The sequence below is a fragment of the Anastrepha obliqua genome, chromosome 2 (assembly GCF_027943255.1).
Source record: "Anastrepha obliqua isolate idAnaObli1 chromosome 2, idAnaObli1_1.0, whole genome shotgun sequence".
NCBI classification, from domain to species: domain Eukaryota; kingdom Metazoa; phylum Arthropoda; class Insecta; order Diptera; family Tephritidae; genus Anastrepha; species Anastrepha obliqua.
The window spans coordinates 97,944,985-97,965,807 of record NC_072893.1 but is presented as its reverse complement, the minus strand read 5'-3'; the positions used below and the strand labels follow the sequence as shown (position 1 = coordinate 97,965,807).

At 35.5% G+C, this 20,823-nt stretch overlaps 1 protein-coding gene across 9 annotated transcripts in view; it reads right to left on the bottom strand.

Annotated features, from left to right (window-relative positions):
* Nucleotides 1-6,586: 6,586 nt before the first annotated feature.
* Nucleotides 6,587-20,823, bottom strand: part of LOC129237212 (cAMP-specific 3',5'-cyclic phosphodiesterase) — a 197,292-nt gene continuing 183,055 nt past the window's right edge. For all 9 annotated transcript variants that reach the window (XM_054871738.1, XM_054871743.1, XM_054871739.1 and 6 more), the window contains 7 exons: nucleotides 20,455-20,548; nucleotides 11,931-12,247; nucleotides 11,577-11,841; nucleotides 10,567-10,681; nucleotides 8,165-8,327; nucleotides 7,406-7,774; nucleotides 6,587-7,139 (listed from right to left, as the gene is read on the bottom strand). In XM_054871738.1, the coding sequence (XP_054727713.1) occupies nucleotides 6,987-7,139; nucleotides 7,406-7,774; nucleotides 8,165-8,327; nucleotides 10,567-10,681; nucleotides 11,577-11,841; nucleotides 11,931-12,247; nucleotides 20,455-20,548 (1,476 nt within the window). In that variant the 3' untranslated portion in view covers nucleotides 6,587-6,986. The remainder of the gene's footprint in view (nucleotides 7,140-7,405; nucleotides 7,775-8,164; nucleotides 8,328-10,566; nucleotides 10,682-11,576; nucleotides 11,842-11,930; nucleotides 12,248-20,454; nucleotides 20,549-20,823) is intronic.

Here is a 20,823-nt window from a genome sequence, read left to right as displayed (position 1 = left end):
GCTTTCAAGTACGTCAATGTTACGTCGTTTGCGCAGGCTTCATTTTTTAGCAGCTCTGGCTTAGCATTATAGATTTTGTTTTTCGATTTAACTGCATTCTTCAGTGGTTTGCCGGATATCGTACAAATATTTTTTTGAAAGTATAGCTGGCTTTCCAATAATACACATATTTATGTACACATGTGTGTTGTTGGTCTTAATAAATTCATTCTTTCGCATTTTGGTCATCTACTTGTGTCTATTAAGCATTAAGAAAAATGCCTTTCTGCAAAAACACTGGTATTTGAGTATGCAACTAAATTCAGTTATATCATACTTTATTATATTAGGGGTCTTCACACCGAGCTCTTTGCTTTGCTACTTGGCAGTTTTTTCTTATTTTGTTTTTGTTTGTTTGTAGGTTAGGTTAGGTTTGGCAGCTGCATCGCACATAGAGACATCGATGCCACTTAGACCACGAAATGGGTCCGTTGTGAGCCGCGGGGGCTGAGCTACATTTCCCTCTCCATATTAAACCATCCTGAGCTTTTGACAAAGCGTAAAAGGTTGTTGATACCTAAAATGTATAGATTATCTATATTCGTTAAGAAGTAGGATTCCTGCTTCTCGCTAGAGCTGGGCATGTGCAAAAAAGGTGTTGAATTGTTTCCAACTCCTCCTCATTTCTGCAGCTACAACAGAAATCATGCGTGTAAACGCCTAATCTCTTTGCATGATTTCCTATGAGATAATGTCCTGTGAGGGCCCTTACTAAGGTCCTGATTTGAAGTCTATTCAGTTTTATAATACTCTTGGACCGACGTAAATTTAGCCTTGGCCATGTTTGCCTAGCAATTTCACAGGTGTTAACGCTAATCCATCTTTGATTTGCAGACCTGATTAATGCGTCCTTAATGAGAAGCTTACAAGTTGCGAGAGGTTGTTTGTAAATATTAATAAATATTAATCAAAGTAATGAATCAACGCAGGGAAGATAAAGCAGGGTGGTGTCCTTTCGCCTTGCTTCCCAACTTCTATATCTCGAAGCTCCCCAAGCTACCAGAGGGAGTCTCCCTAGTCTCCTACACCGATGACTGCATGATAATGGCGTCGGGCAATGACATTGACACCTGCCGTTCTCGCTTCTTCACTGCGATGAATTTACAACTTTCCGCACGAAATCTACGGCGACCCCCTTTAGCACCTGGACAAAAGAGGTCAAACTACAACTTAAGGTCGACGACACACCAATACCGACCATTAACAACCCCAAAATTTTGGGAGTTACCTTCGACAGTTTACTCTCCTTCTCTGCGCATACAACCGCTATTGCCACTAAAGTTCAAAATCACTCAAGGTCCTCAAATCGCTTGCTGGCAGCACTTGGGGCAAAAACAAAGAAATGTTGCTAAATTACGCTGCGCCCGTCTGGTCGCCTTCAGATTTGCCAAACTTGGCCATTTGGACAGCGACGGGTTGGCTCCTGATGGTCCCTCTACAATACCTACATGACGAAGCACAGATGCTTACTGTGAAGATGCACAACAAACTGCTCAGAAAAAAAGTTTGTGATAGGGAGCCTGAGCGGCTTCCCAGGCACGATATTCATTGGGAGACACTTACCACCTTCTTAAGCACCCATAGTAGACGAAGAGCTCCAGTTAGCCCGAGAGTGCCGCGTAACCGTGACACAATTACGTTCTGGATATTGTAGCAGGTTAAACTCCTACTTATCTAGAATCGGCTCCGACATACTAAACATATGTCCAGCACGTGAAGGCACTCCGCACGACACTAACCACCTTTCTCTCTGGACCCAACCTGTCGAAACAGCAAGTTTCCTGGGCCTATTGTTAGTTGAGCTAGACGAAGACGAACGGTGATCTACATAACACTGACAGGGATAAGAATACTGCTACAACAACAACAACGAATCATCGCGATGGCACGGTTGGCAATTTGATCGGTAGTTGGTAAGTTTAAGTGTAAAATATCAAAAAGTGAAGAAAAAAGTAAGTTATTTTTACATTCAAAAATTGAATATTTTATCGATATTTTCTTCCAGTGGATGAAACAAAGCCCTTTCGCAAATGATTTTGCTGATGCGAAAGAACATTACCAAAATAACAGAAATAAGGCAAGAAAGTTGTTCATAGCAAAACACATTTGCCGAACTGCCAATAAACAAGCCGCCAAAGAAACGAAAGTGGTGTGAGTACCCCTATTATATTTTTTCGGCTGCTAAAAGGCAGTAGCACCAAAAAGCAAAAACAACAATTACGCACAAAACAGTTTTTTTTACTGTCATAAGTCATAGAAATTTTAAGGAAAATATTTGCATACTATCTCAAATGACTCATATGCTTTTTTTTCAGTTGCCCTAAAAATTCATAACGGCATCTACTAACAGTATCTCAATAGTAGAAAAAAGGCTTTTAATTTCACTTAGGGGAAGTGGGTAAATTACGCAAGATGAAACTAGTAAAATGTTCCAATTACAACTGTAATTACTAAAAATATAATTATTTTAATTTCATTTCTGTTCACAATTTTCGGAATAATTTTATTTGGTTACATCCACTAATGGTCAATGCATACTTCCCAACTTCACACTTTGCTTTGACAATAGCGTTACTCAACTTTTGCTATGTAAGCGTCACGAAAGCTAAATGTAGAAAGCCCATCCTCCAGCAAACACGAATTGTATGAACGAAATTTGGTAATTTAGAGACCAAAACAACGAAAAACTACGTTCCCTTAATAGTCGAATCTACGATACCGGAACAGCCCGGACTTATATCCGGTCACAAGGTCAAACTAGCTGACCTAGTAATATTTAATGTTCAGAATGCCTTGGTTTATACATAAATAAACAAGTTTCATTTATAACTGATATTTCAAAACTTCTTTTAGTTTCTCATATTAAATTACTTTTAGTGTACTTGCTTTGCTTATTACATCTACATACATATACAGTTGCACATAATCGCCTCTCAACTTAAAAATATCCGAAGACTTATTTGTGGTGAAAAGGAAGTGTGGAAGCTACAAATTCAACACACCGCCCAGCAGGTGGGTGGTTTCACATTTTTGTTTGCGTAACGAATACATCGAAATTGAAGTGGCTTTTAGAGATATGCGCCTGTAAAATATGTAGCCACCAGTTAATTTTTATTTGGTCTCATCTGGTAGTCTGCTTGCACTACAATTTCAACCCATTCGTGCGCAATCAATTATTTTTTCTTTTTTCCTAGAATTGTTTTTTTTTAAATGTTAATATTTTTGCTACTCATATTTCACACTTTTTTGTATGTTTGATTACTTTGTTATTTTACAATGTTCTTATATTTACTATTACTTTTTCTTAAAATACTTTGTATTTATTATTTTTTTACAAATTATTTAAAATTGTGATATTTTGTTTATTTCTGAAACTATTTATAACCTCTAAGTTATACATTTAGCTATTTGCTTCCCAAGTTTTTTATGTGTTTTGGTATTTTCTGCACATCTTTTAAGTTTTTAGTTTCTAAAAAAATTCATTTGCCTCCCGTTCCTTAGTAAATTCGAGTTCAATATTATAACTTTTAGTATTACTTTTGATTCTAAACGGAAAATTGTATATTATGCCATATGTTTTTTGTGTTTTTTGTTTACAGTTGTTTCAATGCTTGTGTGGAGATGTCTTTGGGTAGGTTTATAACAAATTTACTCTATGTATTGGTTCAATGTGCGATCTTCAAAATCTTTTTTATTTTTGTCTTGAGTTCCGACTTCACAAAAAAATTTAATAAAGTGCTGAAAATGCTACTCTCAGGCGAAAAACTTATTCGGTTCAAATTTGTTACCCTACTTTAAGAAATTTTACGGCTTTTTTAATCATTTTGCTATACCTGTGCTTCTCAACCATCAGACCCTTTTATTCAAAGTTAGTGAATTATAGAAATGGTTTTAAAACTTCTACTGAAAATGATGAAGCCTTAAAGGTTGCTTTCTTTCTGCCGCAAAATAAAGCGGTAAGTTCCAGTGCAAGTATTTGGGAGGAACATCTCTTTAAAGCTGTAAAAATACCTTTTATTTAGCGATGACTGAATTTCCTGCTTGATTGAACTCTCACGGGTGTGAAAAAACCATTCAAACATATGGGTTACTAATTTTTTATGAAAAATTTCAAGCTTTTTTGTGCTCCCACAAGTACTTAGAATTATTAAGCTTCATGGAAGCTCTCTATGGTAAGCTGAAAATATGTATACCTTCCAAAGCTTTTCCATTTATATTTATTTTGAATTATTTGAATTCATTGACGCAAAATTAAGTTATTGCAAATAGTTTTAAAAGGAAGACATTTTTTATACAAATTTTAAAAGAGTTTAAAAGAGTTTTTGAAAAAATTTTCGGACTTACACTTTTTAATAAAAATATTAGAACAGTCGTAACTTTTTGGAAATTTCAGGAATTCTTTGAAAAAATTGGAATTTTTATTAAAAAATTTGTAAAACGAAAAATAAGGTATTAGAAATTATATTTAAGGGGACAGATGCCTGTAAAATTTCGAAAAAAAACTTTTTTTCATAAAATGTTAATATAATGGTTTAAGAATATGCAAACAAAATTTAAGAACGTAAATTTAAGTATTTCTTATATAATATTATAGATCGTCAACCGTGACGACTCTATTGTTTGCGTTCGAGCGCTGGGAGAGGTATAACCGATCTCCTTGAAATTTTGCACACATCTTTTTTATGATATTACTTTCTATGTGAATTTAGAAGTTTTAGAAATTTTTTCGAAAACAAAAATTTTTTCGAGGTAAAAATAGTAGGAAAATTCGCCCATTTTTTTAAGCATTTTATTCCGAATTGTTTTTAATTCATATAGAAATTATGACATTAATAAATTAAAAAAATGTTGGTTTCTTGTATTCAGGTCATTGACGCCGATGCTACATTCCCGCCGTTTGAGAAGCCCCGCTGCGACCTTCCTGGAAGAATTGAGTGTACATGCGCCATTTTAAATTATTAAAATAAAAAAAAAATTTGTATTATTTTAATGTATAAATAAACTGTATGCCAATTTTGAAAAAAATATATTGACTTCTTCATTTGAAATATCTGGGATTTGCCCCCTTAATGTACAATATTTTATGAGTTTTTTTAAATTAAATTTTTTCACATATGTATAATTAATGTTTTAATGTGTGCTATTTGATGTGTAGTAAAATTATTTGTTTGACTTGAGTTGTTTTGGAAGCAAAATTGTAAAAGAATATAGTTGTAATTATTTGAACGAAAAATTTTAGAAATGTTAGTACTATCGAATCACCATAAATTTACTTAATCCGTGAAACGCTTTTTCTTGTGAAAAGCTTTACTATAAATTTCTATACATATTTTAGTTCCAAAATTTTTAGAAAGTTAAAAAATTCCATTTCCCCATAAAATCGCAGGTTGTTCTGAATTTTAAATTCTTTTGCTACTTCCGGTTAATGCTGAAAGCTTGAGATTTTATTATCTTTGCCCCTATAGTCATTACAGATGTTTTGTTTGATTGCTATTTTTTAAAGAGTATAGAGTATTTTTTATTGATTTTTTTCAGTATTTTATATTTCTTGATTTTTCTTCAATTTTTTAATTCACACTTTCTATTTTCAATGTTTCAATAATTAGTATTAGTTGTACAAAAATAAATATATTTTACATTACATCAACTTAGTAGTAGCATTTCAATGTACACAAAAATTCATAAATTAAATAAACAAAACAAGTTCTAAAATGCACATTGCAAGCTAAAAATTGTTGTTCAAATTTATTTCATAAAACTATCCTTGAATTTTTCCTACTATTTCGGATGTAATCCTTCGCAGCAATGCATTCATTCAAATTTTTTGAGCAGCATAATTAAAATTTATTTAAAACTTGTTCTTTGTTTAAATTTATCGCTTAGTAGATAATGTTATTTTGGCTTGCGTCAACTCATTTTAAAATAGTCAGCAGTTTTTGTAGTCAAGTAAGTTTTTGAAACTTCAGCCATTTTTCAATATTTGTGTAAATAAATAATGCTATGCGTTTAATGGTTATTATTTTTTATGAATTGTTTTGCGCGTATTTCATGGACTTGGAATTCGCTATTGGCTATTGACGCTTTCAGCCGCCACTGCATAACTATTTTCCATTTCTAGCATGAAAAAATTAGAAGATTTCAATTACAACCTTGCGTTTCGTCTTATTTTTTTAATATTCTTGCTTTTGTTTAATTCACTTTAATGGCTTTCGATTTTTACGAAAAAGTTGCTGCCATTTTGTCTAGTTTGCTGTTCTGAAATGGTTCTAATTGTAAATGAATGAAATAAAGTTGATGTAGCAGATTTTCAATTTAAAAAATTACTAAAAAATTCGACTGCCTCTGCTTTTATTTGTTTTGGTTTTGTATGTATGCGTGCACGCGTGCGTGTGTTAGTTTCATTTTTTGTTTAACATTTGTGCTGAGTTTCTTTGGATATATATGTATATGTGTGTGTGTGAACGTGTCTTTAGTAATCTTCTCCCTTTGTGTTTAATTTTTTCTAACCGCTATTGGCAATTTTGAGTTTTAAAGTAACATTATCAATTTCTTCATGTTATTTAACTTTAATTGCATGCCTTTGCTTTTATTTTTCTTCTTCATCTCCTTTGTCTTGGTTATGCTACTATGAAATTTCCATATGTATATATTTTATGTTTGTTTTTCATCCATTATGACTTCCTTAAATATCTTGTCCATCATCCTTTAACTCTTTTCTTTTGTGTTTTTTATTTTTTTTTTGTTTTTGCTTCATGTGTTTTAATTGTGTTTTTTTTTTGTTGCAAAAAATTGCAGTTTTGTAAATTGAAAGTTTTGTGTTTTTTTTTGTATTTTTTGGCATTTTTGTTGTTGTTTATTTCACTAGCTGCTTGCAGTTGTTTCTAACGTATTAGCAAAAAATTTTGCGCCTTTTCGGTGATTTTCTTACATAATCCTGCTACTCTCCGTCACATTCCACTGTGATGACTTTGATTTTCATTCCCCGACGGTTTATTCTCACTCGTCGCCGTCGTCGCGGTTGCCTCCGTTTTGCTATGCTCATTCTCCTCACACTCTTCCAGTTCGGCTAAATTCTCTTGATCGGACTCTTCAAGTGTTACCTGAATTAAATATTTATTTAGAAGTTATTAGAGTTTATTGCATTTCGTACGATTTTCAACAAATAAAAGAAGAAACAATTTTATAAACAAAAATTGTATCATGAAACATGTTTTAACAAAGTTCTACTACTTTTTCATATTTTATATATAATATATATTTTTTTTTCATTTATACATAACATGTAAACAATGTGAGAAACGCACTACTGTTCAGTCTGCTGCCAATGCATTAGTATTTTTTGTTTTTGGTATTCTCAGCAACTCACTTGAAATCGAATCTTTTCGTCGGAGGGTTGATCGTCGGCCGCCGATGGGGGTGGTGATGGTGGTATCATGCTCTGATAATAGTCTCTATTCTCTTCAAGCGTATCAAGTATTTCCTGTGCGTCTGGATGTACCAGATCGGCCCATGTCTCCCATAGTGGATGCACAATATAATCGATAAATCCGACCTGCGATTTTTCGATTGTGGCATTATGACGATCGCACATGGGACTAATGTCCATGCCCGATTCACGTTCTTTATCGCCCTGCAAAAAGAACTCTTCCATGAGTAGGCTAACCCAGCGTTTGTACAATGGCAACGGTTTGGTTGGATTACTCAAATCGGCACAATGCACCAGATTCTCGAGCACCTGTGGAGAAAATTTATTTAATTAAAATTATTATTAAATTAATTTTTTAAAGTAAGATAATATTTATAAAAATAAGTAAGGGATATTTATAACGCTTCCGAAATTGTTGTTAATTTTTTGATTAGATATTAAAATGATTTTTGTATTTATATTGTATTTATATTATATTTTATTTTTATATTATATATTATATTTATATTATATTTTTGCTTTATATTATTCCAAAAATAATTGCAATGGAGTTAAAGGTATTCGAATTGATTTAGAAAATGATGAAATATATTTAACGGCTTAGACTATTTTCAGAGTTTATAAGTTTTGCTTTATCTTCTATTTAAAATAAATAAATTTTACATAGAATTACACAAACATTTTGGGTTTCTTGCTTACCTGTATGCGATCGGTGTAGTTGTCCAGCAATAGCACACCGGAACCGGCAACCTTTTTAGTCTCTACCATAGTCTTTAAATCGGCCAACAGACTCATGTGCTTAGACATGTCCGTTGATAGAACAATATCGATAACCATCTTCCTTAATGTTTGGCGTTGTTTCCTTTAAAAGAAAATATAATTAATTAAACATAAAAGGTTTAGAAGATTTTAAATTTAAAACCCTTGAGTAATTTTAATGTAAGAGTATACTCGTATGTAGAGAGACTTGGTGTCTACCAAACCTCAATCACAATAACTTTCTGCAATACTTCCTAAAACCAGCACTGTTCTCTAAATGTTGAGTCTGAAAGTAATTTTTTGTTAGTTATATGAAGTGCGGTATTAAGGCCACCCCAGTTGCGTGTGGTTCTATTGCACAAGCTTATCCAGAATTGTTGACCAATGTAGAAAGCTTTTATCTTTAGGGGGAAACATTAAGGGAATGGAACTTTATAAAATACACATCCTGCTATAATTAGCAGAAGGAAGTGATGCTGAGGAAGGTAATGTGCATCATAGGCAAAAAATATAATCGGAAACTCCCTTAGTCTTGAAAGAAACCCTAGTACACTGCAAAAGACTGCAAGCGAAAAGATGTTTTCAATATTGCAAAATATGCAAAGTAAGCTGTGAATTGTAGTATGACAAATGCGACTGTCTGCCAGTTGTTTGTTGGTATTATTTTATTGTACTAGGCAAGATAATCTCCCTATTGTTCTTTGCTCCTATTGATCGGATTCATTCGATTTGGTGATCTGAAGCAAAATTCGTACGAAGAGAGCCGAAGAAAGATTTCAACCAATTCAAATATTCGCCTAGTAACTCTTATGAAATGAGAAATACAGCAGGGCTCAGTTATTAACAGTAACCCTTTTAACAATCTTTTATGATTGTTCTCACTAAGAAATATGTAACGCTGCATTGTAAAAATTCTCCACAGTCAGTAAGGAGTATAAGTAAAAAATAAAAATAAATCTCCTTCCCTTAAATGTATGTAACCCCACATCGGCATCTGCGATGATCTCTCACTTGACATGCAATTTCAATTCCTGACATGCAGAACAATTATCGCAGATATATCTCTTATGTTTACATTTCGCGTTTCATTTTCGTGAAAAGAAAAAAGAGGCCGGCTTCTTTTTAAAATTTCACTTTTGATGTTCTAATGCTGTGACCTGCTACGGCGCCTTCCGCATAAAAACGCAAAAAAACTGCATTTGGAGGCATTATATTAATTGGTGCTTTCTTAATTTAACACTCGGCACTTAGTTTAAATCTCACAAATTCAAAAATTTCCAAGCCAATCACTACATTTTCACAAACATTTAATTTGTAATCCTTTTGTTTGTTTTGTTCATATGTTTTGTATTGGCAAGGGATCTGACGACAGCCGGTCATTCCCATGGTAGTCGGTTCTACGTTACTTGAATGACTCGGGTTTTTCCCGACCAATGCCATAAACGGCTCCACCCGAACTCCACCTCGGTTAGGTGCAACAAGTGCAACGGGTCCACAGCGTGGACACGAGTTGCTCCCGCCAGCAGGTGTCTGATGCCTCAACGACTACTACCCCCCTGAAAGGCCGGCACTTCCAACCGCCACCACAACAAATTCCTCCACGGAAAGGAGCCTATCGGAGCAAAACAACTCCTCCAACTCACCCCATCCTCTTCCCTCCAGCTCCAACCCCAGTGCGGGGAGAAACCAGCAGCTCTTGGTCCCCCGCACAGTATGTTCTGTGTGTCAGACCAGAATACATTGGAACCTGGCATCAGTCAAATGCAATTTTTGCAATGGCTGGTCCCACTTTCGGAGATGTTCCGGCCTGCGCACCACCCATGAGTGGACAACTGACTACGTTGCCCCCTGCTGCAGAGCTCTGCAACGGACTTACGAGTAAGGTCGACGAGATAGTAGACTTTATGAGCCGACACAGTATTCTAATAGCTGCGGTCCAAGAAACCAAGCTAAACGCTAGGTCCTCTCTGATCACCAGAGATGGTTATAATGCGCACAGACATGATCGCGAGCGAGACAATGGTTGTGGCCTAGCGTTCATAGTCCACCACACTGTGTAGTTTTAGAATAATTTATCAGTAGTCGCCATTGGGAATAATCTGAAGCTAAAGCTCGTCGTCCTCTATTCTACTTGTACTTACTATACTATTCTACCTACTTTCATAAATTTAGTAAAAAAGTTCAGTAGATTTAATAGATTACACTCAGGTCTTTGGCAATACAATCCATGGAGGAATACAATCCATGTATAGTATAAGTATGTCCCGAGTATGACGGAGTGATACTTAAAAATGTTATGAAATCAATTTTCTAAAATTTCATTTCGTTGAAATAATACTTACTTTTGCATATTACAGAATATATCACATCCTTGATTTTGTAATAATTTAAAGGCAACTGCTAAATGATGATTTTCCAAAACAGATTCGTCATTATACATTAAGGCTAATTCGGAACCTAAAGGGAACAAAAGGTTAAAATTATTTCGAACGAATTAAAAAAAAAAAAAACAAGAATATGAAAATAAAGTAGAGCTATGCTTTTAACAAGTACTTTTCGAATTTTTTTGAGTAACTGTTATAGGTTAAATTGGCTGATTAACAGCGATATATATAATATAAAAATTGGTCTCTAGTGTTGCCGAAAGACTATCTGGAAGCGTAGGACATACCGGACGCCAAGTCATACCCGTGAGCGTTGCACTAGTACGAAAGTTCTTGGAAATGAAAGAAAGAGAGTTTCTTCAATGAGGAGAATAGCGCAGAACTATGCTAACGGAATGGGTTTCGTTTGTTAGAAGAGGTTGATGATGGCAGCCGCTGGAGATTTACCGCAGCTGGCAGGGTTTGTTGAACTGTTACAACAACCACAACATATTTTAGAGCCACACCAATTTGAAAATTGTACTTTTTCTTCCTTGCGAAGAGTGCTAAGAGGTGTTATTTGTAGAGTTGTAGATTTTCTTTAGTGCCTACTCTAGTATATATTTCGCTGATCGGGTTCAGTCAACTTGCTGAAATCATGACGGCCGGGCTATCTGTAGATGCATCTAACCTCGAGAGATGATCTTCTCATTTGTAGTAAAAGTCGAAGAAAGAACAGTATGTCTGGCCCTGTTGCCTTTCTTCAGATAGTTAACATATCGCAAGAGGTGACTATGGACCCTATGATAATCATGTAATCAAGCCCCTCCAAAGGGACAAAAGGGATTTTGCACAGGAAATGCGGATTGAATGCCTCAAAAGCTTTAAGAAGAATATCCACTTGAATTGAATAGCTTAAAAATGCAGTAGGTATATTTTCAGAAGCGTAGGATATATTGGCAAAAAAGACTTAATAGATTTTAACTCACTTGAATTAACTAAAAATTGATTTGTTAAACCAGGATGATCAACATCGTGTATACATGCAGCAAACAATGCTCCACCAACTTCCAATGATGTAAATACGCCTTCCAGCGCTGGTGTATTGAGCAGTACATTTGTACTTTGTGTAACATCGGCCGCGTGTAGTGAATTATGAAACGGATTGTCTTTAACATAATGATCCTCCAGAGTAGTCATAAAATTAATAAAAGTTTTCGGTGGTATCATAAGACTGGTCAGTAGTTCTCTACTCTGTTATGGCAATAAAATAAAGAAATGCATGAACAGTGAGATTATTTAGTGAAAATTATTCAATAGCAAAAATTGCAGTTGATTTATACCTGAAATATGGTATATGCCACACAAGTGAGCGGACGATTGGCACTTAGATCGCCAAGTTTGAAAATGTCAATGCCCCACGTATCGACATCGGCGAGCAGCGTGCCAAGCGCATTCTCGTGAACTGTTTCCACACCGAATGTGGGTAGACGTTCGCCGGTGAAAGAGTTCGTGTGGGATAATGGACGTTTTACACCGGATATCTGAGACATGGGGGGACCACGAGGTGAGCGGCAACGCTGATGCTGGGACAGCATGCTATGTTGTTCCGTATTGTCTTCGCCGCGCATCGATGGCAAGTCCAATTCTTGTTGTTTGTCTACAAGGAAAAGGAAACGAAATAAATAAGTATATCTTTTAAAGAGATTTAGTACAAAATTTGTTATTAAAATGTAATGCATATTTAGATATTTTTTGGTATGTAGTTTTATATCCCCTACAATTTTGGTACGATAAAGTGCCGGCCTTGATTTTTGCAAGTGTTTTTGTTTCCGCTGGCAGTCCTGTGCATTTTCTCCATATGTTTGAAAATTTCTTATACGGACTAAAATGCATAACACTGTAAATAAAAAAATGATCACGAACTACTTTAAACTGGTACAATATTATACCAAAATTCAATGCGCTATAACATTTAATATTCGACATTTTTGAAAAAATCTGTTGAAGTTTTCCAATTTTTTTAGAAAGCGTGCAACTTTAAAGTCTGATAAAGCCGATTGCCCTGGTAGCTAGAGCTTTTATGTTAGATAATCTATAATTTTAATTATATGTTAATAAATAATAATAATAATAATAATAAAGTCTGATAAACTTTAAAATTGTTTGATGAGTACGGGGATAAGTTATATTGTTTTTGTTGTATTATGAACTATATTTTCATATAAGAATAAAACAAGGAATAAATAAATTGTCAGAACTTTGCAATATGTCGCACTGCTTTATGGTGAACACTGGGTTACATATTTAGACAATTTATGCTTGATAAATGAATTATTAATACGTAAAAATACAAGGCATTTAGTTTCTTGGTACATCGGAGAAGCTGCCGAATGAATTTCAAATCATTTTGTTATTTTAATAAAAAAACTAAATCAAAGAGATCGAAGACTAAAATCTATTAATAGAATTTATGAAACTGGGCAATGAGAAAAATTATGTATCGAAAACTTTGAACAATTATTTTCTAAGCCATATTCATTTCGAATGAGCTACAATATTCACATCGACTCTACTTGAAAGTCATCTTTAGTGGTTTATTAATTAATTACTCGAACAACTTCTTGTTGAACCACTGTTTTCTACATCCCACAAGCTATACCTTCGCCATACGGCATAACCTTGGTCTTCTTCTTCTTAATTGGCGCGATAACCGCTTACATGATTTTGTCCGAATTTAACAAAGCGCGCCAGTAGTTTCCGCCGTGCTAACTGGCGCCAATTGCACATACCAAGTGAAGCCAAGTGCTTCTCCACCTGATCTTTTCATTTCTGCTACCACCAGCTGGTACCGTATCGACTACTTTTAGAGCCAGAGCGTTTGTATCCATTCGGGCGACTGGATCTTTATTCGCTGCGCTATGTCTATGCCGTCGTTGCTAACGTGCAAAGGTCCAAAAATCTTGCGCAGAATTTTTCTCTCAAACACTCCAAGCGCCGTCTCATCAAATGTTGTCATCGTCCACGCTTCTGCGCTATACGTTAGGACGGGCATGATGAGAGTCTTGTATAGTGTTAGTTTTGTTCGTCCTCTCTCGACTTTACTACTCAGTTGCCTACTTAGTCCAAAGTAGCACTTGTTGGCAAGAGAGATTCTACGTTGGATTTCAAGGCTGGCATGCTGGTTCCTAAGTATACGAAGTCTTTTACAACCTCGAAATCCTAGCTGTCAATAGAGACGTGGGTGCCGATACGCGAGCACACCGACTGTTTGTTTGATGACAGGAGGTACTTCGTTTTGTCCTCGTTCACTACCAAACCCATTCGCTTTGCTTCTTTATCCAGTTTGGAGAAGGCAGAACTAACAGCGCGGTTGTTAAGGCCGATGATGTCAATATCATCTTCATACGACAACAATTGTACGCTCTTATACAAAATTGTGCCTAAGCGATTAAGTTCTGCGGCTCGTACGATCATCTCTAACATCAGGTTAAAGAAGTCACATGACAGCGAGTCCTCCTGTCTGAAACCAATTCTGACGGCGCTGCTGGTATTCAGCAACGTCATCTTGCATAGCTGTTTTATTTTTGCGAGGATATCAAATTCAGACATGGCGGCATACAGGAAACTTCTTTTCGTACTATCGAATGCAGCTTTGGAGTCGATGAAAAGATGGTGTGTGTCGATTCTCCTTTCATGGGGCTTGGCGTATTGTGAATATTTCGTCGATGGTAGACTTTCCAGGTCTAAAGCCTTACTGATAAGGTCCAATCAGTTGGTTGACGGTTGGCTTCAGCCCGCGGTTTTGTTGTTCTTTAGCCGCGTTATCGCTATTCTCACCTCGTCATGGTCGGGTAGCGGAACGACAGGTTCGTCGTCAACGATTGGGGTATCGGGATCTTCACATTCTCTGTGATATGCGCAGCTGTCACTATTTAATAGGTTCGAGAAGTGTTCCCTCCATAATTTAAGAATGATCTGGATGTCGGGCACCAGATCTCCGTCTCTGTTCTTACAGGAAAACGCCCCGGTCTTAAAACCTTCTGTAAGCCGCCGAACTTTCTGGTAGAATTTTCGGGCGTTGTTCCTTTCGGCCTCTCGTTTCTTCTATCTATCCTCACTCTCGGTAGCGATCTCACATGGCTCGCGTTACGCCCGATCGCAGTGTGGCTCTATAGGCAGCATCTTTCCTTTCTGCGGCAGCATGACATTCCTCGTCGTACCAACTGTTTCAGGCTCGCCGGAGTCTGATTTCTTCTTCAGCGGCGGTACGTAAAGAACGAGGAATGTTGCCTCATTGCTGTTGTTGTTGTCGAAAAACTCCAAAATATTCTACCAAACCAATTTCTATGAAGAAAAACCTTTCAAAGTAGTATTGACAGCTGATTGTCAATTTTGCAGGTAATACGCTATACGTAAACGGGTAGATTAATTTCGTGGATTTATTGCTAATTACTACACACTTATGTGAAGAGAGTATGCGCTAATTATCGTGATATTTCACTGCTTAGCACGGCTTTCAAGCTTCTTCAAATTTCAAATGTTTTCTATGGATGGATAAGCGAGTATGCCGAAAGCATTATTAAGGACTATCAATGCGGGTTCCGTAGAGGAATCCATTGCTTTGTTTTTGGCCAAATGTTTCAAAAACATTACGAATATGGGCTAGATGTTCATTGCCTCTTCGTTGATTTCAAACAAGCCTTCGACAGTGCTAAATGAAATTGTATTCACAATGAATTGCTTAGCTTTGGAATATCAGCCAAACTAATAAGGCTCGTTATCGCAACGCTCACACACACTACAGCAAAAGTGATCATCCAAAGGAAGCTCACAAAGTCATTCTCTATTGCACCAGGTGTAAAACAAGGTGATGGATGCCCTGTCCACTGTTGTATTCAATTTGTTGCTGCACTTCGTCATAAAGGAAGTCAACAAAGGTGGTACGTTATTATTTAAAACAACCCAAATATATGCTTATGCTGATGGCATCGTTATTCGCTCGAGGAATACGCACGATTTAAATGAAACGTTCTTAAAATTAACAAAATTGCAAACGATGTTGGCATTTTTGTGAAGGCGAGCAAAACCAAATATTTGCTGAAATCAAGGCGGCTTACGCAGGTACAAAATCCTGCTGCATGAAGAAAGGAGGGTTGCTTTTGAAGCAGTGGGAGTTATGTCCTTTCTCCTTAATTTCTCGTTACAGAACAAGAATTTGAGATTGTGTGCGGAAGTGTTCGCACACCGCTATAGAAGTTAGAAACATGTAATAAGCTTTTGTTGTAGCTAAGGTTACAGTTCTATTCCAGCTCTACATCTGATCAAATTCTCGTGTTTATAGCTTATTTATACAAAGCCTCATTACCGAGCGCGCGCCTGAATGTTGCTGACTTTACGGGTAGTTTTGCTGTTTGGTTTGTGCATCAAGTGTTGATTTGCATGTTCACGTGTATCAACTTGTACTTTATTTAAATTTTAAATTAAAAATTACTCATAGCGCGCAGAAAATTTATCTTGCAGGAAAAAAAATTACAAAAAGCAACAAAAAATCTAAGAAAATACTATAAAATTGGATCCCGTGAAAGAATTAAGTGAGATTTTATTACACTTTTATTGCCACATCTACTTTTGCTCACATATTCCTTACAATATTTGACTAATGCCGCTAGCAACGGCAGTCAGTTTGTTAGTGCCAGTCAATTTCTCAGAGCTTTTGTGGTATTTGTGGTAAAGGGTGGGTTCTTGACCCTGTCACTTGTTATCTTGATAGTGACAATTGTTTCGCACCAAGTGAGTCACGAAATTTTGAAAATTGTGTGTTAAGCATAGTACTAAGGTCGCGTTTCATGTAAATTGGCTGTTAAAATCCATATAAATTGCATTGCCGTGAAATATGCGTGAAATTTCATATCTATCTCGCGGCAAAGTAGTACTGAGTTTACGCCGTGAAGGCCCCGCGCAACATGCCAGCTACATTTTTTCACATCAATTATCAATTGAAAGCACAAATGTCATTTAAAATTGAGCGAAAATTGAAAGTTTGCTTGCGAGTGAAGTGCCTAAAATTGAATACTCCGAAGACATGGCATTTGAAAGCGATACAGCTTCGCAAAAAGTGTAAGAAAAAGTCTTTATATTTTTTGTGTGTCAATATATGTATATATGCGTTAATTTCTTTAAAAACTCTTTTCTTACCAACACTTGACAACTGCTTCTGGGAAGATGATCATAAATTTGTTTGTTTACATTTCTTGAATTCTCTTTGTGATGTTTATTCTCATTTGACAATCAATGCTTCTACCAACATATCACGGCAAATAAAATGAATGTTGCTGGCGAAAGTTCGTACGAGTACTAGGCTTTAAGGTGAATGGTGTGTTGCCGAAACAGTGCGAATTTCAACAAGAACATTCATTTGGGATAATGAATAGAGATTTTGGTATGTTAATTAATGACAAAAACTATCTTCGTTTTCGTACAATTCCTTTAATCGAGAATATTGCTTCTTATTTGTTTATAGGGTTCGCATATTCAAAAATAGAAAGTAAGTGACCATCCGTTTCTATAAGGTTTTTCAAAAGAAACATTTTGATATTTGGGCTGGGAAAGTCACGAGTAGTTGTATAGAATCCAATGCATGTCGCGCTTGGTACTGTTTAGTCGAGCTCCTACTATTTGTATTATGCATCTTGATTTTGTTTTTCAAATGGAGGGAACTGCAGTTCCATGCTGCCTCAGAACGGCAGATGGTTTTTCATGAGAAGTTTTTTCATAGCTCAAATACACACGCAGCATAGCCATTGCCTTCCTAGGGGTGATCGCTATTAGAGAAAATATTTTCTATGAATTGTTGTTGCATGCCTATAATAGGTTTCGAGTCAGGGCCCTGCCGCATAGCAGTCACCCACAAACGGTGGCCATCGGTGAGAACATGACATTATTGACCGTTTTACGCCACATTTGCTTTGCGCTGTTGCTAAAGTAGAATCCCAAGCCATCAGAAATATTTAGCCACATATATCTTTATAGCATTTTTTGGAATGAAAGAAATAGCTAATGACCCAACCTTTATTTGAGATTAATGTTTCCATTCGTATGTAAATGCGGAAAATGAATTGCATCGTAATTGGCAGATGCATTAGTGATCACACTGGTGGGTATTTGAGTGGATGTATGATTGCATGCTGTCGACATTTGGTTTCTGCCCGCAAATACGAAGCTTTACGTCAATACATGTAATATATAATATATGTATGTATATATTATATTTTTAAATGCGTCTCTGTTAGAGTATAGCATGGAGCTGCTTCGAAAATATTTACTTGTTTTCGATCACGCTTCTTCACTTCATTTCTACATATGTGGAACGAGAATACACAGTTGCATAGTAAAAAGTTTAGTAGTTCGTTCCCCCAAGAAGCAAATATTGTGATAAAAATTAATATATAACTAAGGTACTGCCTTCGAACACTTTTCGGCAAACTCTTTTAAGCCTTTTCAACTCTGTATGTAATAATGTTTTTTATACATATGTGCGTATGTATGTACATATATATAGGTATGAATATATATATTTGGCGCTTACACCCTTTATTGGGTGCTTGGCCGAGCTCCTCCTAAGGCAGTCACGTGTACAAAGGGATGTCAAACACTGCGAACTTGAAGACCATTCAGATTAAAGGTTAAGAGACTATGGGTCGAGTTCCCAATGAACAAATGAATATTATGATTTCATGATGAATAACTAGGGCAGTATTCATAACAGTATAGCATTTGCTAATTGTAACTTCCAGCTGTAGCCGAAGTTTAAAGTTGTTCGGTTTGCGTTTCTAAGTTTTTGCAAGTTTTTGTCCCGAAAGTAACTTTTTAGTGAAGCCATGAAAATGTCAGTCCTAGAATTTGAGAAGGTTTATTGTCCCGGCCTAGTTTGGAAGACAAATCACCCCTGACGGCGGGGCTAATACTGACACTGAGTACAGAGCAACGAAAGCCAGATCATCCTTCGCTAAGCAGCTAACCACCAGAACAAAGCTATGGATTTTCCATTCAAATGTGAAGGAAAGATTTGACTGATTAAAGGAGGACAGGAAAATGGACCAATAAGGCCAAAAACTAATATTAAAACTTTCATTCGGCATTGACGTGTTTTCATCGAGCTCCGTGCTTTTTAGTTTTATATTGTGTAATATACTTTGCTTAAAAATACGTAATCTAAATAATAAACAAATGTTATACACAGTAAAAAATGATGGTTTATATTTAATACCAGTTGCTATTGAATTTATACAATTTTGGAATTAAATTTGATTTTTAATTCTAAAAAGTTTTATTTTAAGACGATGAAATATTCTTACAATTATTTTAATTCCAAAATGGGTTTAAAACAAAACTTTAATTGGTGCTGAGCGTTGCGTTTTTGAAATTTAATACCTATTAGATTTAACGTAAGACCAAAAAAACTTTAAAATGCTCTCTTTAATGTTTCAAGCTATTTTGGTTTCAGTTTAAGTTTCAATTATATTCAATTTAAAATTTATTGGTTTAAAAGTAAAACCAAAAAAGTATTAAAAAATTTTCTCACTCTCAATTAATTTTAATGTACTCTGAACTTTAGTATTATTTGCTTTAAAGTAAAACCAAGAAAGTATTTGTATTATTATTATTATTTCACTTATGTATTCGGCCGCCGTAGCCGAATGGGTTGGTGCGTGATTACCATTCGGAATTAACAGAGAGGTCGTTGGTTCGAATCTCGGTGAAAGCAAAATTAATAAAAACATTTTTCTAATAGCGGTCGCCCATCAGCAGGCAATGGCAAAACACCGAGTGTATTTCTGCCATGAAAAAAATCTCCTCATAAACATATCATAAAACAAAATAAAATAAATGTATAAAAAAAATTTTTTTTTTGTGATTCGAACCAAGGATTTTGGATCGGAAGCCCACATTGCTAGCCGATAGGCTATCGCGCTGTGCTGCCGGCGCTGGCCTAAAAGTTATTTTGTTATTTTTAAACCCTTAAAGTATATAATTCAGTCTCATTCTTGGTTTTTTAAAGAGAATATTTTAATTAACTTCTCTCTCTCTCTTTTCTGAAACCGGAATGGTTTTAATTTTATACTTTCTGGAATTGTTATATATAAACACCAAATTGGTATTAATATTAAACTAAAATTTTTACTGTGTAGAGACAGTGACTCTTTTATTAAAATATAAAGCATAAATTGCATATTTTGTACAATGCTGTCTCCTTGTGAGCAGAGAGTTGATTGCAACAAAGTTAACGCCTATGTTCAATGTGCTAAGTGTGGCGAATTTTTCCATTTGGATTGTGTTGGGGTTTTGCAATCCGATTTAGAGTTTTTGCTTAGCGTTCTGGAATGCTGGCAAGCACGGATTTTCTATATTCCGCCCGATTTCGCAGAAAACGCCTGGATCATGCACCACCATAATGCGCCGGCATAGACTTCAACCATTTTGCAAGACATTCCAACGTTACTGGAACTACTCTATAGCCCCGTTATGGTACCTTCTGACTTTTACTTATTCTCAAAGATTGGAGGGTTTTTTTAATGGTAATGTACAGAACAGGAGGTCAATATAGTTACGACATTGAATAGATTAACTTTGAATGATTACCAGGGTGCTTCTTATAGTGGGACAACGTTGTAATCATTGTGTAGAGTTGGAAAGAGACTACTGTGAAGGTCGATAATTCTCGTAACTTAAATTGTTCTTGTTTTACTGCAAAATTCCCTGAACTTCTTTTCCACACCTCGTATAACCGTAACCACATGTGTGCAAAAATACGTCCTGGATAATAATAATTTGATATTTGAAAAGTGGTGCATTTTAGTTACTTACCCAAAAATGTGGAACAAATATATTCTGATATTTGATTGCCAGATCTGCTCGACTCGCTGAAGTGTGATAATTCTTTATTGAGCATACGTTTGAACTGCGGGAAGAAACAAATTGGAATTCAAGGAATGATCAGTTGAGAAGGAAAATAATAGGTACTTATTACAACTAAAACTTCTTTAAAAATTTCTCAGAGAATCTAAATAAATTTAAATTCATTTTCAAAAAATGAGAAAACAGATATATTCTTTGTTTTCCAAAATTTTTTAAAATTATTCAACTGGGTAAAATATTGGGATGTATAAAATTTGGTAAATATGTTTCCTTTATGAGACAGGGAGAGTTACAAAAGGGAAAAATTTGAGCATAAGA